The 19123-nt window shown below is 65.4% G+C and overlaps 1 protein-coding gene across 3 annotated transcripts; it reads left to right on the top strand.

Annotated features, from left to right (window-relative positions):
* Positions 1–733: 733 nt before the first annotated feature.
* LOC138822872 (N-terminal EF-hand calcium-binding protein 2-like) lies at positions 734–18150 on the top strand. Of its 3 annotated transcripts, none has more exons than XM_070015842.1 (13): positions 734–949; positions 3639–3663; positions 6496–6604; positions 7111–7136; positions 7247–7344; positions 11966–12102; positions 12555–12673; positions 12781–12860; positions 15027–15080; positions 15481–15593; positions 16660–16737; positions 17317–17408; positions 17751–18150. In XM_070015842.1, exons 1-13 carry the CDS (start codon positions 734–736, stop codon positions 17777–17779), a joined length of 1176 nt encoding a protein of 391 aa, XP_069871943.1. In that variant the 3' UTR covers positions 17780–18150. The 3 variants fall into 3 exon arrangements, with proteins under 3 accessions (XP_069871943.1, XP_069871945.1, XP_069871944.1); XM_070015844.1 differs by lacking the exon at positions 734–949 and adding an exon at positions 3133–3213; XM_070015843.1 differs by lacking the exons at positions 734–949; positions 3639–3663; positions 6496–6604 and adding an exon at positions 6637–6738.
* The last annotated feature ends 973 nt before the right edge of the window (positions 18151–19123 follow it).

Genomic DNA, 19123 nt, shown 5'->3' with positions numbered 1-19123 from the left:
CCAGGCGGGCGAGGCGGCGGCGGGGCTGCGGCCAGGCGGCCGAATGGGCGGGGGTCACCGGACCAGCTGGACGCCCACGGGGAGGCCTGGAGCCCGCTCCTAGGAACAGGCCCCAATAAAGCCAGTGTTCGTCTCCACCGGTGCCTGAGGTCTGCGTGTGCGGGGGGGGGGCAGGGCTGGGGGGCTCAGGGAACAGTGCGCGACTAGGGCCACTCCACCAGCTTCCCCTCGCTCGATCCCCGGCCCTCCCACCCCGTGCCGGCCGCAGGGCCTTTGCGCCGGGCACAGGTGTCTGGCCCAGGGCCCCTCCCTCGCCGGCTCCTGGCGCTCCTCGGCTCGGCCTCCCCGCGTTTCTCCGCGTACTGGGGGTCGTCCCTGGCCTGGCTCCGCCTCTTGGCAGGGAGCCCGGGGCCCAGGGCGGCGGGTGCTCCTCCTCGCTGCCCCTGCTCGCCGGGTGCCGGGGGAGGGCGGGGGGGGGGGGGTTCCTCGGGCCGGGGGCGGAGTCGCCCTCCGCCCCGCCCCCCCGCGGCCCGGCCGGGTCCGCAGGCCGCGCGTCCGGGGGGGGGGGGGGGCGAGGGCGGCGGCGCCCCGCGGCGGGCGGGCGCGCACGTGGCTCGGGGTCCGTCCCCGCGGTGTCCGCGGGCGGGCCGAGGCGGGAGGCGGCGCCGGGGAGGGGGCGGCGGGAGCGCGGGCGGCGGGGGTCGGCGGGCGTCCGGGCGGCGGCGGCGGCGCGATGTGCGAGCGGGCGGCGCGCCTGTGCAGGGCCGGCGCGCACCGGCTGCTCCGGGAGCCGCCGCCGCAGGGCCGCGCGCTGGGCGGGCTGCTGCGCTGGGTGGGCGCCAGGATGGGCGACAGCCGGGCGCCGCCGCCGCCGCCCGCCGGCCCCGCCGCCCCCGGCCCCGGCCCCGGGCCCGCCGCGCCGCGCGGGGGCACCGCCGTCATCCTGGACGTGAGTACGCGCCCGGGACCCGACCCCGGACCCCGCCCGCGCCGCCCCGGGACCCGGACCCCGGACCCCGGCCCGCGCTACCCCGGACCCCGGACCCCGGACCCCGGCCCGCGCTACCCCGGACCCCCGCCCGCGCCGCCCCGGGATCCCGGGACCCCCGCCCGCGCTACCCCGGACCCCGGACCCCGGCCCGCGCCGCCCCGGACCCCCGGCCCCCAGACCCCGGCCCGCGCCGCCCCGGACCCCGGACCCCGGCCCGCGCCGCCCCGGACCCCGGGACTGACCTCCCTCCCCCGGCCACGCCGCCCCCCCCCCCCCGCGCCCGGTCCCTTCCCCGGCGCACTTGGAGAGACCCCCGCGCCCTGCAGCCCCGCGTCCCGCGCCCTCCCTCTTCGCCCACCCCAGGACGCTCGCCCCTCCCCTCCCGCCCCCACTCCTCCGCACCGAGCCCGAACCCCGCCGACCCCCGGCCGGGTCCCCCCCCCCCCGACCCCACGCCCCGCTGTCGGGAGTCCCGCCTCGGACCCCAATCCCAGACCTGGGAGCCCCACCCAGCTCTGGGGCGGGGGCTGCGGGTCGTGCCCTGGCTCAGGGGAGGGCGGTGCGCTCCCCGCAGCAAGGCCGGGATTCCCCTCCTCCCCCTCCCCCTCCCCCTCCCCTTCCCCTTCCTCCTCCTCCCCCTACTCCTCTCCCTCCTGCCCCACCGCTGGGGCGAGCACCTGCAGAGCCAGGGCACATCCACGCCTGCGGGGCTGCACACCGCACAAAGACAGCGCACACACAGGGGCACAGCGCACACACGGATGGACAGCACAGAGCACACTCACAGCGGGGCACAGTGCACACACAGCACACAGGGGACATGGCACACACATGGGGGACAGCACAGAGACAGCACACACGGGCACGGTGCACACACAGGAGACAGTGCACACTCGGGGGACACAGCACACAGCCGGTACACAGTGCACACGGGACAGTACACACAGGTCACACACAACAGGACGCAGCACACACAGGGAAAGTGCACACACAGGGCACACACAGCAGGATACACAGCAGGTACGTGGTGCGCACACACAGGACAGTGCACACACAGCACACACAGGGAGACTGCACACACACAGGGCACACGACAGCACACATGGCAGGTACTCAATGCACACACAGGGAGACTGCACACACAACGCACACACAGCTCACACACAGGGAGACTGCACACAACGCACACAGTGCACATGTAGGGAGACTGCACACACAGGGCACACACAGGGCACACACAGGGAGACTGCACACACAGCACACACAGGACAGTGCACACACAGCACACACAGGGCACACACAGGACAGTGCACACACAGGGCACACACAGGACAGGGCACACACAGGGCACACACAGGACAGTGCACACACAGGGCACACACAGGACAGGGCACACACAGGACAGTGCACACACAGGGCACACACAGGACAGTGCACACACAGGGCACACACAGGACAGTGCACACACAGGGCACACAGGGCACACACAGCACACACAGGGAGACTGCACACACAGCTCACACACGGAGACTGCACACACAGCACACACGGCACACACAGGACAGTGCACACACAGCACACACAGGGCACACACAGCACACACAGGGAGACTGCACACACAGGGCACACACAGCTCACACACGGAGACTGCACACACAGCACACATGGCACACACAGGACAGTGCACACACAGCACACACAGGGCACACACAGGACAGTGCACACACAGCGCACACACAGCACGCACACAGGGAGACTGCGCACACAGGGCACACAGCGCACACGTGGGGACACAGCGGGACACCCACCGCACTCCACACTGGTGGAGACCTGCGTGGCGGCCGCCGCCGGTGTGGAGCCCTGGCCGCTCGCTGGTGGGTGGGCAGGGACCTCCACTGGCTCTGGGGAGCGGCTGAGGGAGAGGGCGCTGGAGCTGTGGCCCTGGCTGCGTTTGTCTACCCTCAGGCCTGGGTGTCCCCGGCCGCCGTGGTCCAGCTCAGTCCAGGGGCTGGAAGGGCCCCGATGCTGTTCTTGTGGGGAGCACTGGTCAGGGCCAGCCCGAGGACTCAAGCTCAGTCAGAAGGGGGCTCACCTCCCTGCTATCTGGGGAAGTATGCAAGCCCTTGAGCCTGTGAGCAACACCCAGCCCTGCCTCAGTTTCCCAGGGGTGGGGCTGCCCCAAACCCAGGATTCCTTCCAGACTCCATTGTCCTGATTCCAAGGTAGCTGTGACTTGATGGGCCCGGGGGTGGGGGGGCTGTGAGTTAGGGCGCAGGTGTCCGCCACTGCCCGAGGGAAGCGAGCCAGCTGAGCCACATCCTTGCCTGGCTGCCTCCTCCCTCCCCAGACAAACACGGGCGGCAGGGAACCCCTCGGGTGGGACCACCTCCCGGGGAAGCCCCGGGCAGCCCAGCCCGGGTGTGCGTGGAGGTGCTGGCTTGAGTGTGGTTGTGTGCAGCCAAGCACAGTGGGCGTGTGGGGTGTGTGGGGCGTGTGTGTGCCCGTCAGTGCACCCCGACCCCCAATCCCCCCCCCGGATCCAGACCACCCCGTGGGGAGAAGAGGGGCCTGGTGTCAGAGCCGAGACCACTGGCTGAGGGCGGCAGCCAGTCCCCGCTCTGGGCTGATTCTCCTCTTCTCTCTGCAGATTTTCCGCCGAGCAGATAAAAATGGTGAGTCCCCCCCCCCCCGCTGTCCATCTCCCCCCCCTCCCCCGGCCGTCCCCCCTCCCCCAGCCCTGACCCTCACGTTGGGGAAGCGTCAGGCAGGGAAGGGGATGCAGGCAGCTTCCAGCCTGCAGCCGAGCCCTGGCTCTGCCCCCTATCTGGCAGCCCAGGAATAACTCCTGCCAAGACACTGTGTGCAACGGACACTCTTTTTTTTTTTTGGGGGGGGGGTTCGTGGGCTTGAACTCTGGGCCTGGGCGCTGTCCCTCAGCTCTTCAGCTCAAGGCTAGCGCTCTACCACTTGAGCCACAGCGCCACTTCTGGCTTTTTTTCTTTTTGCTTATGTGGTGCTGAGGAATCGAATCCAGGGCCTCAGGCATGCAAGGCAAGCGCTCTACCACTGAGCTACCTTCCCAGCCCCCAACAACGGACACTCTTAAAGAGAGTTGGGGAACACTGCATTTGTTTAGCCAGACAGTGCAACCTGGGCGGGGGACAGGTTAGGAAATGGGGTGTCATCTGCCCCCCAAATCCTGCCCCCCCGCCTTTGTGGGCTTGAGTTCAAGAGGGCCGCCCTGGCCTGGTTACGCAGCGTGGTCAGCACCATGGGCAGTGGTGGACAGAGGAGCAGCGGCCTCCACTGGGGCCGAGAGGCCACGGGCCCTGGAAGCTGCCCCTGGGGCAGAGATGAGCAAGATGCAGCAAGGGGGACCCACCCCACGCTCAGGAAGAACCCCTCACCCCTCCCGACCCCCACCCCACGCTCAGGGAGGACCCCTCACCCCACCCAACCCCCACCCCATGCTCAGGGAGGACCCCTCACCCCACCCAACCCCCACCCCACGCTCAGGGAGGACCCCTCACCCCTCCCGACCCCCACCCCACGCTCAGGGAGGACCCCTCACCCCACCCAACCCCCACCCCACGCTCAGGAAGAACCCCTCACCCCTCCCGACCCCCACCCCACGCTCAGGAAGAACCCCTCACCCCTCCCGACCCCCACCCCACGCTCAGGGAGGACCCCTCACCCCACCCAACCCCCACCCCACGCTCAGGAAGAACCCCTCACTCCTCCCGACCCCCACCCCACGCTCAGGAAGAACCCCTCACCCCTCCCGACCCCCACCCCACGCTCAGGGAGGACCATGCTCAGGGAGGACCCCTCACCCCTCCCGAGAACTCCTGGGGAGTCAGGGAGCACACGGGCGGTGCGGCACAGCTTTCCATCCCCACCCCAGGCTACACACCCTGCCCCCCAGGACACATTGGGGGGCCGTCACCAGGGTGGAAAGGGCGGCCGTGGAAGCACGCGAGCCACGTGTGCGGCGTGGCCGTGGGTTCCTGTACACACAGGATTGTTGGACCCGAGCCCCTCCCAGCCCTGACCGGCGTCCACAGGAGGGACGCGGCTGCCGTGGGGCGCAGAGCGCAGGAGCAGCGCCCCAGGCTGGGCTGGGCTTGGAGGCGTGGAGCGAGAGGCCCCACGGCTTGGCATCCATCACCCCAGGAGGTGGCAGGCGGGGGGGGATAGCGGTACCCCCCAGAGACGCACAGCTGTGGGGCTCTGGGCCTGGGAGAGGTCACCGAGGCAGGCTGGGCTCCGGCTCATTAGCAGGGACACCTGTGCAGGCCGCGGAGGTGGCGGGCCGGGCCGCCTGCCTTACTTAATTGGACCCGAGGCAGCGGTGGCGGATGACAGAGGTCTCATTAGCGGAGACGGGTTCATTAGGCCTGTGCTTGATGTTCACGGTAAATGTCAGTCACGGAGGCTTTGTGACGTGGGGCCTGCGGCACTGATCCCCTGCGGTCAGCCTGTGCCTCCCGCGTGGGGAGGGGCCCCAGGGGCCAGGACAGCCCAGGCAGGGCTGGCCCCGCTGCTGGCGCCCCCTGCCCTGACAAGGCGGACACAGCTAATCAATCACAGCACAGTCAACCCCCCCCCCCGCCCCCATCAGAAGGGGTGGGTGTGGGGCGGTCTCAGTGCCCACCACATGCTGGTGGGTGAAGGTTCCCCACACCGTCCTGCGGTGGGGGGGGGGCCTCGGGAGCCCCAGACTCTGCAGCCATCTTGCCGCAGTGAAGTGGGCAGCAGAGCTCTTCTGTGAGCATGTGTGATGAGGACTGCGGGTCTGGGGACAGGGCTGCGTCCTGCTTGGGATGTCAGATGCCACAGCTGGGTTCTGTCATTTGGGGGTCTTCTGTCTACCGTCGCTTCCAGCGATGCTGAAACTTGAGCAGGTGTCAGGCCACTTCGCTGCTCACGTCCTCCGGCCCCCGCTTCGCGGCTGATGGCTCCAGGGCACAGCCCCGTGAGGGCTGGGGATGCCCCCTCAGGACCAGGCACGGACCGAACACCGGGCCCCCATCACGCCTGGCTTAAGCCCGGCAGGCATCTGGGGCAGGCAGCAGGGAGGCGGCCTCCGGGAGGCCTGAGACTGCCCCGTGCAGCGCTGCGTGCCGCCCAGAGCCCAGAGCCCAGAGCAGAGGGGGTCACCGGTGCAGGCCCTGGTAGCAGGGTTTGGTTGGAGTGTTACTAATAGCCGTGACTCTGGGTGATGGAGGCAGGAACGGATGAGGTGCCCAGCAGGTGCCTGCATCTGCTCTGTGTGTGCTGTGGTTGTGTGAACTAGCTATCAGAGGGAGAGGGAGAGGGAGAGAACTCGCTGGCTGAGGCCCCGAGTCTCCAAGCTGGAGTTTACTAGGTGCAGGAACTGGTGGGTGGCAGGAGGATGCGGGGGTCTGGGCGGCCTTGTGGAATATGTGCCGACTGGGCTGCCTCCCCTCCCCTCCCTCCCCTGCCTTCCCCTCCTCTCCCCTCCCCTCCCTGCTGCCCTGCAGATGACGGGAAGCTGTCCCTGGAGGAGTTCCAGCTCTTCTTCGCCGACGGCGTTCTCAACGAGAAGGAGCTGGAGGACCTCTTCCACACCATCGACTCCGACAACACAGAGTAAGCGCGCGTCCCAGGCCTGGGCAGCGCAGAGCGGGCCCCGGAGGCTAACTCCTGCTCTGAGGACTGGGGGGAACCTCTGAGCCAAGGACAGTCAAAGCCACGTTTCTTCGGGCAGAGATGTTTATCCAGATGTGCGTGGTGGAGCCCGGCTCCCGCCGTCCCCTGTCAGCCGCTCTCCCGGGCGAGGGGCCGGGCCGAGGGGGTCAGCCACTGTGTGGCCCTGCCGGCCGCCAGCCCGCCGCTCCCTGGGCCTGTGCGCGCTGCGTCCTCACACTCAGAGAGAGGATGAGGGCTTTGCCGCGTGGTAGTGGGGCAGGGACGGGGCCAGGCTCAGAGCAGGAAGGCTGCTTAGGACCCAGAGCCCCAGGCCTCAGCAGGCCCAGCGGGGCCCACACTGCCCCCAGCGGTGCCTGGGTTGGAGGACGCGGTACTGACCGTGCAGGGCTGCGTGTACCAGAGGGGCAGGGGGGCCTCCACCGCTAATTCTCTCTCTCTCTTTCCAGCCATGTGGACACCAAGGAGTTATGCGGTAGGTGCTGGCAGTAGCTGCAATGGGGTACAGGGGGGCCCTGTGGGACTGGGGTGAGGGCTGGGGTGGAGCAGGGCCCCCTGTGACCCCCATTTTGCTCTGCTCCCCAGATTACTTTGTGGAGCACATGGGGGACTATGAGGATGTCTTGGCCTCCCTGGAGACCCTGAACCACTCCGTCCTGAAGGCCATGGGCTACACCAAGAAGGTCAGCCGCATGGGCGCTGCCCACGAGGGGCCAGGGCCCAAGCTTGTTCTGGATTTTGGGGGGGGCTTCTGGCCCCCCTGGGCTGGGTTTGTGGTCGTGAGGGTGGATGTTGAGAGGTGTTGTGAGGCGAATGAGAAGCGTGGTGTGTGGCCCTGGCTGTTGGGGTGTGGTTTGCAACATGAGGCCCCGTTCCTGGGGCGGGGACCTTGACGGCGGCCCGACAGGCCTGGCCAGCCGGCACTGGACCCGGCACTGGACCCGGGAGGGAGCCATGCCTGGGAGGGGATGCCGGGGGCGTGGCCTCCACCCTCAGCCCAGAGCCTTGCTTTCTGCACCGGGGGAGGGGGGCATGCCACGTGTGTCTGGCGCCCGCTGGTGCAGGGCAGAGGGACTGGGGTTTTGGTGCTTAGGCTCCTGGGGAACACCTGGCACAGGTGCAGGCCAGCTCCGAGCGTCCCAACCTCTCCGCTCGGCTCCGAGTTCTGAGTCTTGCTGCTGTGAACACACGTGCTCCGGGGGAGCTGGCTCTGCACGCGTTCCCTTCCAGGGCGCGGCCCCCTCCCGGAGCTGCACAGCGCGGGCGAGGGTCTGGCTTCTGTGCGAGCTCGGGCTGGGGGGTGTGTGTCCTGGCAAGGCTGCTCCCAGCGTGACCGGCCACCTGTGGTAGGCCGCCCTAGCCCAGGGAGAGGCCCTGGGTCTCCACAGAGCCCCGTGCACACGCGGAGGTTGTGGGGGGCGTGGCCCGCGGCCTGGCAGGTGTTTCTTTCCCACTGGCTTATTTGCAGAAAGGCAGCGCACTGGGGATTTCGAACGCCTTTCGGGGTCTGCTTTTTTGAGGCAATCACGATGTCGGTGGGGTTCTGTGTGGCACCTGCCTTTCACATCAGCACCTCGCCAGCTTTCCTCCACTCATGGCCATGCGAACGCCAGACCCTGGTTTAGAACCTTCCAGCCCCTTGAGGGAATGCATCTTCCTTCCCCGGTGACGTGGTGGCTGGGGAGAGGTGGCTGATCTGTTCAGACGCCTTTGATCCTTTTCTTTTTTTCCTTTTTTAAGGATCAGCTGATTTTCACTTAGCTGTTGACAGACGGGCTCTCTTCAGATTCTCTCATTGAGTGAACTGTGGCGAGCCTCTAGGTCCCTCCCGCCATCTTGCTCAGGGCTTGTGGCATCTGAGTGATTTCTCCTCACACCAGGGCGGGGGCAGGGGTGCTGACATGGGAGGATTTGGGGGTCGGATGGTGAGGTGCCTTCCAGTGTGTTCTGAGAGAATGGGTGTCTCTAACGCGGAGTCATCCTTCTACTGAAAAAATAGAATTTATCCCTAACTCTTGGAGAAGGACTTGAGCAGGGATTTAGTCAGAATCTTAGTTTCAGTTGGAACTGCCCGGATGTGGCGGTGCTCGACCTGACAGCACGCCTGGGGCGAAGGGTGACATGGCACCGCCCTTCCGTGGCAGCTCTGTCCTGCCTGGACTCTGGTGGACTGCCCGCTGTCCATCAGCCCTCAGCCTCCCGAGCGCTACCACGGCAGCAGGATGCCACCATGCTGGCCATTTTCCTGAAAGACCTTAACGTTTGGCAAAGTTGTTCCTGTTTGTATTCCTTCCTTCCTTCCTTCCTTCCTTCCTTCCTTCCTTCCTTCCTTCTCTCTTTCTCTCTTTCTCTGTCTCTGTCTCTGTCTGTCTGTCTGTCTGTCTGTCTGTCTCTCTCTCTCTCTCTCTCTCTCTCACACACACACACACACACACATCACACACACACACACACCAGTACTAGGGCTTGAACTCAGAACCTGGGCACTACCCTTGAGCTTTTTTTGCTCAAGGCTGGTGCTCAACCATCTGAGCCTCAGTTCCACTTCTGGCGTTCTGGTGGTTTGTTGTAGATAGAGTCTCACAGAGTTCCCCACTTGGGCTGTCTCCACACTGTGATCCTCAGCGCTCAGACTCCTGAGGAGCGAGGACCACAGTGAGCTCCAGCATCCCGCAGCTCCAGTTCTAGGGATGCAGAAATTTGCCTTCTGCCGGGCCGGGCCTCTCATGCTGGTTGCTACAGCACTGCGGATGCAGCGTTCACGTTCTGCCCGGGGTTCGTGGCCTTCGCCGGCGGTGCCTTGGCCTCGTTCTCTGCTGTAGCTGTGTAAGTTCCACCTCTGCTGCAGGTCTTGTTTGAGCAGATGTGGTCACAGGACCTTGTGCTGCAGCTCGGAGCCGCGATTCCACAGCTGCTCTCCCTTCCTCTCCTGCACCTGCCTTTCTGTGGTTTTCTCTGTCCAGCTCATTGTGACTAGGAAGGTAGATGCCCTCGTTCTTATTTAACAGGGGCTTTAGAAAGCATCGACATCTCCTTACTACTAGCTGGCTAATAAAATAAAAAGAAAACACACACACACACACTGCATGCGTGCACACACACACACACACACCACATGCGCGCACACGCACATACACACGCTTCCTCTTCCCTTCCTGGATAATGGAGCTTTAGAAATTCAAGCTGCTTTTCCCACTCCTTGTTGACTTAGTGCTGTCATCACGGAGACACAGCATTTCGTGCTTCTCTTCCACACTCCCAGTGTCGCTGTGACTCCTGTTCACAGCCTCCCTTTGCAAGAATCTTTCCTGCCTGAGTACGTGCTTGTGGCTCCTACTTGTAATCTCATCTACCCAAGGAGGCTAAGACCTGGAGGATGGTGGTTCAAAGCCAGCCTGGGTAGAAAATTCCACAAGACTCCACCTCCAGTTCGTCAGCAAAATGCTGGATAGGAGGCATGGCTGAGCGAGAGGGCCAGGCCCCGAGTTCAGGCCTCAGCACTCACGCTCGCGTGCACACCGTTGACGGCTGCTGGCCCGGCCCCATCGCTGGCGCTGGTGGGGACGGTGAACATGTCAGAGTCTTTTTCCTCTCGGTACCTTTCTCGCACACTTGTTCTTGCTATTTCTTTTTCTGCCCAGTGTGTGCCCGGCATCTTTGTGGCCGCTCGGCGGTACTGGGCCTTGGGTGGTTTGGCGGCAGGGCGAGGGAGGAAGGCCGTGCGTGAGGCTGCCGCGGACAGACCCGCTCCCCGCTCCAGACGTCCATCTCCACACTCTTCCCGGTCCCAATGCCCCAGCCCCCTTCTCTTCCTCTCCCCCCCCCCCCCCGTTCCTGAGCCACAACTCCTATTGTGCAATGATTGCTAATTAATCCCAGGCAGAGTGATGGATGGGTTGATGAGCCCTGTTTTCCCTCGCTCTGCCAAGGACTGGGCAGGCCTGCAGGGTGCCACCCGGTGGTGTGGGAAGCCAAGTCCTGGCAGAGGCAGCCGGGGAACAGCCCAGACCTGGACCTCAAGACCGCTGCGCCCCTCCCCTGCCGCCGGGCCACTGTTGGCCTTTCCTCCTCCCTCCCCAGGGGGGCCCCATCCACTTCTAGAAGCTTCTCAGCAAGGGAGCTCAGATGAGAAATGTCCTACTGTGAGCTCTGCTCACACTGGTCCTCCAGCGATTCCTAAGGCCCCACCTTGTCTGCTGCTCCACCCCCTCCTCCCAGCCCCACACCCCAGCTGCTCCTCCCCCTCCTCCCAGCCCCACACCCCAGTGCTCCTCCCCCTCCCAGCCCCACACCCCAGCTGCTCCTCCCCCTCCTCCCTACACCACACCCCCTCCCCCCGTGCTCCTCCTCCCTGCCCCCCTCTGTGCTCCTCCCCCTCCTCCCAGCACCACACCCCTTCCCCCCCCTCCTCCCTGCATCATGCCCTGCTTTCTTCCTGTCCTCGGCTGCACAGGTGCTCTTGTCATCTCTCTGAGTGTCATCATGAAGCCCAGGCCCCAAAGAATTCTCCGTGGAAGAAAAGGAGGCAACACTTTTGACAATTTCTCTGTACTGATTTACCGCTGCTACAGCTGGTCAATGCCAGCACCACCACACCCCTACAATTACAACCACCGCACCCCTACCAATTACCATGACCACCACACCCCTACAGTTACCATGACCACCACACCCCTACAATTACCACGACCACCGCACCCCACCAATTACCACCACCACTGCCACCCTCACCACCATCACCGCCATCACTGCTACCACACCATTCCCATTGTTCTCAGTCTGTGTGTGTGTGTGTTCATCGTGGGGCTTGAGCTCTGACCCTGGGCGCTGTCCCTCAGCTCTTCAGCTCAAGATACACGCTCTACCACTTGAGCCACAGCGCCACTTCCAGTTTTCTGGTGGTTCATTGGAGGTCAGAGTCTCAGAGACGATATTCCTGCCCAGGCTGGCTTTGAACTTCTGTCCTCAGACCTCAGCCCCCTGAGTGGCTAGGATGACAGGTGTGGGCCACCGGCGCTGGGCTCGAGTGTGTGCCTGTGTGTGCGTGTGTGTGTGTGCGTGTGTGTGTGTGTGTGTGTGTGTGTGTGTGTGTGTGTGTGTGTGTGTGTGTGTGTGAAGCGCATCCTGGGCTCTGTGCCTCACCTTTGTCCTCGGCAGTCACAGCGGCAGAGCGGTGAGCGCTCCGATCCCCTGGCCCTGCCTGGGCCCCCCCATCTCCCATGTGTGGAGCGTGTCCCCCCCCGCAAGGTGCACGCGACGCCAGCCCCTCCGGCCTCCCCCCCAGCGCTCCCCCTCCCCGCACAGGTGTATGAAGCAGGGAGCAGCGTGGACCAGTTCGTGACCCGCTTCCTCCTGAAGGAGACGGCCGGCCAGATCCAGTCGCTGCTCAGCTCTGTGGAGAGCGCCGTGGACGCCATCGAGGAGCAGACCAGCCAGATCCGGTGCGCGACTGGGCCTTGCGGGGCCACTGGGGGGACGGTGATCGCCCCCTCTTCTCTGGGCTCCCTTCGAGCATCTCACTGGTATCAGTCTTGGTCACCGCCTCAGCACAGAGTAGCACAGTGGCCTCTTAGGCCGGGAGGCTGGGGACTGGTGTGTCAGGCAGGAAGCTGGTAAACTCCCAGCCCTAGAGCCACACCTCTCAGACACCGGCCCGGGGCGCAGGGTCCTAGGATGGCCCTGGGTTCCAGGCCTGGCTCTGCCCCGGCTGCCTGCGTGACCTGCCCCACAGACCTCACCTTTTCCTCTATTACACGGGAGGCCACGCTGCCCACGCCACAGGCCTGGCCCCACGGGGCAGGTCTGCGCTGGCTTCAGCCCCTAGCTGTGCTTAGAACACGCAGGCTGAGGCGGAATGGCTCTCAGAGCCTGCGGCTTCCCCCTCCCGCCGCAGACAGGACCACTGCAAACCCAGCCACGTTGTCATGGAGACCTGGTTTGGAGGCCCCTCTCCTCCCTACGCCCCCAACCACAAGCTTGCCACCCCGGAGCAAGGGAAAAGCCTGTCGCCCGGTGAGAGGGGACCGCGGGTGCAGGGGTTCTGGGACAGGGCCCGGCCTGGGGCGGGATGCACACTGGGGGCTCTGCCCCAAACCAGGATCTCCGTTTCTCTTTCACAGTCATCAGGGACCCAAAAGAGGAGGGTCTGGAGGCCCAGATCGGGAGGCTGGCAGAGCTGATTGGACGGCTGGAGAGCAAGGTAGGACCCGCCCCTATTCCGCCCTCCTCCCAGGCGGAGGCGAGTGAACTGAGGGCAGATGTGGGGCCAGTGTGGGGTAAGGAGGATGCTCGGGCAGTGCCGGGGAGCAGGTGACAGACCAGCAGGGCCATGCTGCAGGACGCCATTCAGAGAGGCTGGGCGGGGAGGGGCAGCGGCGCAGGGAGGGTCCCGGCTCGGTGGGGCACTCACACGGGGACCGTTTGTTGGAAGCAAGGAAAGTTGGTCGTGGACTCACTGACAGGTGGGCTCAGGTGTCCCACTGCTGGCGTTCCAACTCTGGTGCCACCTGTGTGGCTGTGTGGCCCTGGGCGGGGGACGGACCTTCTCTGAGGCTCAGATTCTCCTCTGATGATAGAGAAGACAGCACATTGTACCCCTTGCCAATGGGCCTAACCCCAGAGCCAGGTGTCCGGTTATGGTCACTGGACACTGTCACCAGCTCCACTTGCCTGCCCGTGTTCCTCTACCCGAGCGGGCCCTGGGGCCCGGGACCGGTGGGCCTGTCCACGTTCCTCCCAGAGGCCGGCAGTACCTGGAGGATTTGGGACTCACTCTGAGGGTGTCCCTAGTGAGATAAGGACTCCCCACCCGAGAGACGGGAGACTGTGGTTGGCAACAGGTCCCGGGGAGGAGGCTGGAGACCCGCCGGGCTGAGGCCAAGGCGGGGTCCCGCTACCGCCCCGCCCCGAGGCCCAGAGCAGCGCCAGCCCTGGGGACCCTGCTGCCCGTTGTCATGACAACTCAGTGGGGGCTGGGGGGAGGAGGAGGAGGGAGGAAGGCTGTTTGAAGCTTATTTTTAGACCCTGGTTGCCCTAACAACCAGGCGGGCTGGCAGCTTGGAGCACCTGGGCATCCTGGAGATGGGTGGGGTCCTCCTCCATAGGCTCTGATTGGCCCAGGCCTGGACGCCCACCTAAGCCCCCTCCTGCCCCTCGGGGTGAGGGAGGAGGGAGGGGGTGGCCCGTGGGCATCCCTCATTCTTGCATGGAAAAGGCAGAGTGGCTGGCTGCAGCCCCTGCCCTCCCAGAAACCAGGCCTGAGAACCGGCCGGGCCTGCATGGGGAGGGGAGAGGGTACCCTTGGCTACCTAGCTGTGGCCCAGGGTCAGATGTGTCCTGCGCAAAGCCAGGCAGAGGTGACTGTAGCTGCAGCCCACCCCCGCGGCCCCGTCCTCACACCTGCGCACTGTATGCGTGCAGCCGGACAGTCTGCCTTGTGAAGGATGGGCGGCAGTTATTGGGGCGCCCAAGTTCAAGAATAGCAAAGGCTGCAACTGTGGGGTATCTAAATTAAAGAATCATGAGAGAGCCGGCGCCGGTGGCCCCCGCTGTCATCCCAGCTACTCAGGAGGCTGAGATCTGGAGATCACTGTTCAAAGCCAGTCCAGGGCAGGAAAGTCTGTGAGACTCTTATCTCCAATGAACCACCAGAAAACCATAAGTGGCGCTGTGGCTCAAGTGGTAGAGCACTAACCTTGAGCTGAAGAGCTGAGGGACAGCGCCCAGCCCAGCGTTCAAGCCCCACGACCAACCAGAAAAAAAAAAAAAAAAAACTGATGAGAGAGGCACTTGATTGAAATCCAGGCCCTGAGCTTGACCTGTGTCTGTGACCTGCAGCGCCTGGGAGCGTGGGGGGGAGGCTGGTCACTCGTGCTCCTGGAGCAGATGGAGGGCAGCTGCCGGCCCAGAGGCTGGGGGGTGAGCGGAGCCGTCTGAGCAGGGCTGGGGAGGCCAGGACCTCCCTACGCCTCCCTCAGCACCTCCCTGGCTGCCGGTGTGGGAGGCCAGAGGTGGCGGCAGGGAGTGGGGGCATGTGGTGTGCCAGTCAGGACACTGGGGGTGGACCCCATCCTGGGCCAGCCCTCAGGGCTCCCTGCGTGCCCTCCGGAGCGCCCAGCCAGCTCTGGGGGCCGCAGCCTCTGCCGTTCCCTTGTGGCTGGGCCCGGGCCCAGCCCTGGCATCCAGGATCCTCAGCACCGAGTGAAGGGAGCCAGGCCAGCGAGGTCAGCCCGGGCTGAGGAGCCGGTGCGGTGTGGGCAGGTGCTCAGCACTGGGGTCCGGCGCTCCCGTGCATTGTGTGAGGTCCTGGAGGCTTCGGGTAGAGGCGGCCTCGGTCTCAGGCCTCTCTCGGGCGTCACCATTTCAGACCCTCTGGTTTGACCTGGAGCAGCGCCTCTCCGATGACGAAGGCACCAACATGGTAAGGCCGGTCCCCGGGCCCCGGCCCGGACCCTGAGCCTGGACTCTTGGGATCTGAGGGTTCAATGCCCACCACCCCCCTTTCATGAGACCCCAGAAGGGGCAGGACTTGGGGGACAGGGCTGGGCAAGGCCAGGCTGGTGGGTCCCACTGGGAGCTGGGGCCCTGTAGCCTCTCCATGTAGCCCTGTCTGGGGCTTGGTGGGCAGTGCTGTGGCCATTGCCCGTCAGAAATGGAGTCCTCGGTCAGTTCTCACATGTGAGGATGAAAAGAATGGGGGGCAGACATTTCGGGTTTACTCTGACCACAGTGTCTTGGACCCCCCTGAAGTGAGATCCTGGGGGGCTGGACGAGGGCCAGGCCCACAGGTGCCCGCCCTCACCGCCATGCTGACCACACAGCACCTGCAGCTGGTCCGGCAGGAGATGGTGGTGTGCCCTGAGCAGCTGAGCAGCTTCCTCGACTCCCTGCGCCAGTACCTGAGGGGCACTGCAGGAGCAGGGAGCTGCTTCCAGTGAGTGAGCAGGGGCGGGGCTTCCTTGAGGGGCGTGACTTCCACTGAGTGATCAGGGCGGGGCTTCCTTGAGGGGCGTGACTTCCAGTGAGTGAGCAGGGGTGGGGCTTCTGGTGGGTAGGCGTGGCTTCCTTGATGAGCCTGACTTCCAGTGAATGAGCAGAGGGCGGGGCTTCCTTGAGGGGCGTGACTTCCAGTGAATGAGCAGAGGGCGGGGCTTCCTTGAGGGGCGTGACTTCCAGTGAGTGAGCAGGGGTGGGGCTTCCTTGAGGGGCGTGACTTCCACTGAGTGATCAGGGGCGGGGCTTCCTTGAGGGGCGTGACTTCCAGTGAGTGAGGGGAGGGGGGGTGAGGCTTCCAGGGGTGGGTTCCATGTGAGTGGGCGTGGCTTCCAGCGGGTGGGTAAGGAAGGGAAGGGTGCGGGGCTCAGGACCATGGCGAGCCACAGTAACCAGCTGAGCTCAATTGCTCATGATGACCTTTGCCAGTTGCTGGCGAAAGACCAGAGCGGCAGCCGCAGCGCCTGCCTCAGCCTGCACTGGGCAGCAGGTGCCCGTCCCCTCCCCATCCCTCCCCATCCCTCATGGAGTTAGGAGCCCCAGCTCCCCATGGAGTCTTAAATTGGGCATAATGAACTAATGGTAGGATTAGTGGGCTCCATGCCCTGCGTGGTCCCTTGTGGCCCAGCCCTGCCCCTAATGGCCGGGCAGGCTCCAGGAGACTTTGAATACAGCAGCGAGGAGGAGAGCGGCGGCAGTGTGCTTGGATGGAAAGGCGGAAGTTGTTTTTAATGACAAATCTTCAGCATCATCTCTCATTCCAACCTGAGCCCCACGAGCATCAGGGCCTCAGCCTTGGGCCAGGAGCTGCTCCCAGGGCTCCCGTCCCTCCCTCTAGTCAGAAAAGCTGTGGCATAGAGGCCTCCTGCTGCCCTCCCAGGAGGCCCTGGAGTTCTTAGGTCTGGGGAGGGACTGGAGAGCGGTGGGGTGCCGCTGTGGTCCTAGGTCCGCCTAGGGCCGGGCCGGGCAGCCTCCCTCGGACCAGGCCTCCGCTTCCACCCCTGCAGCATCGCCGCCGTGAAGCTGTCGGACGGCTTCACCTTCGTCATCTACGAGTTCTGGGAGACGGACGAGGAGTGGAAGAGGTGAGTGAGCCAAGACCCCCCTGTACCCCGGGCAGGGAGGGTAGGAACGAGTCTGGCACCCAGGTTACAAAGCCCTCACCAGCCTGGAAAGCTGGCCGGCCTGAGCCTCTCCAGCAGCAGCAGGCTCTCGAGCATCTTGGCCCACGCCAGCCCCCCAGGGCGCCGAGGTCCCACAGCGGTGGGGTGTGAGCAGCGCGGCTCCAAGATGAGAGTCACTGACGAGCCAGCCCCGTCCCTCCTCCCGAGCTCTTCATCCCGCTGTGGAGGGCTGGCTCGGCCTTGAGCACCTTCAGCCTGCCACCCTGAGGGCAGCCATGCCAGTGTGGGCCGGTGCCAGGCAGAAAGCCACGGTGCTTGGTGGACAGCCACCTTGTGCAAAGGTGTCCCCTGCTCACCAAGCACCCCTGACCCCCCCTGTGTGGACACAGGTGCTGTGTCCCCTCCCCACCTCCCATGGACATTCCCTGTTGGCTGCAGCCCCCAGCGAAGGGCTCGGGGCCGCCTCCTGGTGCTCAGGCCCGTGGTGAGGACGAGCTGGAGGGGTGGCCCGCCTGGCTAACGGTCTGCTCCACGCCGCAGGCACCTGCAGAGCCCGGTGTGCAAGGCGTTCCGGCACGTCAAGGTGGACACGCTGAGCCAGCCTGAGGCCCTCTCCCGGATCTCTGTGCCAGGTACAGATGCCCACAGGCGGCCCTGCAGGGACGTCCCATCCGCTGGGTGCCGGTGAGGGCCCTTGCCCAAGAGAGGGGCAGAGGGGCCACGAGCGCCCTCCACAGGCTGGACCCGGGAGGGGGAGAGCTGAGCCCACCGGACAGGGGTGCGCCTGGACACCTGGCTGGGCAGTGGGCAGCTTTGCCTGGTCCAGTAGGCCCCGCCTCCCCAGCCCTGGTGCATGCCGAGCTGACGGGGGAGGGCATGGGGAGGAGGGGCAGGCCTGCCGCCCTCCCTGGAGCCCCAGGGGAAGGGCCTGCTCATTGCCCACCCTCTTGTGCTTTCCTCCCTCTCTCCTCTAGCTGCCTGGTGCACCGTGGGCCGGGATTGACCCCTTCCTGTGACGGAGGACGCCCGCTTTTTTCTAGCAACTTTGGTACACAGCAGTCTTTTCAGCACCCCCTCCCCCCCCAGAGCAGCAGCCCCTCCCCCTCAGCAGAGCATCCTCGGCTGCTGGGGTCCTGGGGTCCAGCGGAGGCCAACCGGGGAGGGGAGGCCTGCAGGACGCACCCCTCCCCCTGGCTCTCAGCAGGACCCATCCCCCCAGGCAGGCTGCTTCTCCCCTCCCCCTCGCTGACCGTCCACGAACCTGGTAGGCGTGTGACCCCTAGTGCCCGGCCTAGGCCTGGGCTGGGCCTGTAGGTGCCAGTAGGGCCCCTCGCCAGTGCTGTGCTAGGCAGAGACACCCAGTAATAAAGTCTGGTTGGGATAGTGTGTGCTGTGTTTCTGTCCCCAGCCCAGCCTCATGTCCCCATGTCCCCATTCTTAGTTTTGACTCGGGGGGGGGGGGGGGAGGGAGGGAGTGCCCCCCCCCGGGCTTCAGCATCCGTGCAGAAGAGCTGGGGGACACATGGAGCCATTGCCACCCACTGGGTACAGTCCCACATGTGCCCGGCTCCCCACCCGTCCTGCGGAAGTGTCCGGAATGCCAGCCCCTCCCCCGCCCCGTGCCAGGTACCATCTCTGCCCACCTGTGGCCCAGGCGGCTCCCGCTCAGCTTACGGCGTCTGGACGGGAGCACAGAGCCCAGCGCGTCTGGGCAAGTGAGGAGGGCAAGCAGGGGGAGCAGGGCTTTCCTGGTCCTGGGGTCCGGGGTGTGTCCTGGTCGCAGTGAAGGCTCCCGGTCCTGTGCTCTGCTCAGAGCCTGGCTTGCGTCCACCGCACCCCCAAAAGCCCTGGGCTCAACACCCCAAAGCAGGGCTCTTGGGCCTCGGTCCCTGCTTCCTTACTCAGCGTATGCCGCAAAAGCTCATCTGGGGTCCTGACCTGGGAGCCCCGCAAAGGTGACCTTAGGAACTGGGCTGCGCACACCCTCGCTGGGTAATGAAGACGAGACACAATGGAGTTCAGGAAACACTCGGTCATTCAGGACGAGCCCAGGAGGACACGGAGACGTGTGGGGGGAGCAGCCGCGCGCCAAGGAGAGCGGGCACGAGGGCTGCATCTGCAGAGCGGGGAGCCCAGGGGCTCCAAGGGGAGCAGGAGGAAGCGGGGGAAGGAGGCTCCGGAAGCCCCAGCCAGACATGGCTGGGACCGCGGCTACAGGGGTGCGGAGCCGCACGCTTCCACGTGCAAGACACCGGCTGTGCCCACGCGCCGCGGCCACCGCCGGGGCCTACGCCACCCTTCCTCCCGTCACGCTGGGGCCCTGCGGCGACTCTATCTCTGGGAAGGA

The sequence above is a fragment of the Dipodomys merriami genome, unplaced genomic scaffold (assembly GCF_024711535.1).
Source record: "Dipodomys merriami isolate MVZ:Mamm:240054 unplaced genomic scaffold, mDipMer1.0.p SCAF_116, whole genome shotgun sequence".
Classification (NCBI taxonomy): Eukaryota; Metazoa; Chordata; class Mammalia; order Rodentia; family Heteromyidae; genus Dipodomys; species Dipodomys merriami.
Note: the sequence above shows the minus strand (reverse complement) of the source record. Positions and strands in the feature narration are given on the sequence as shown.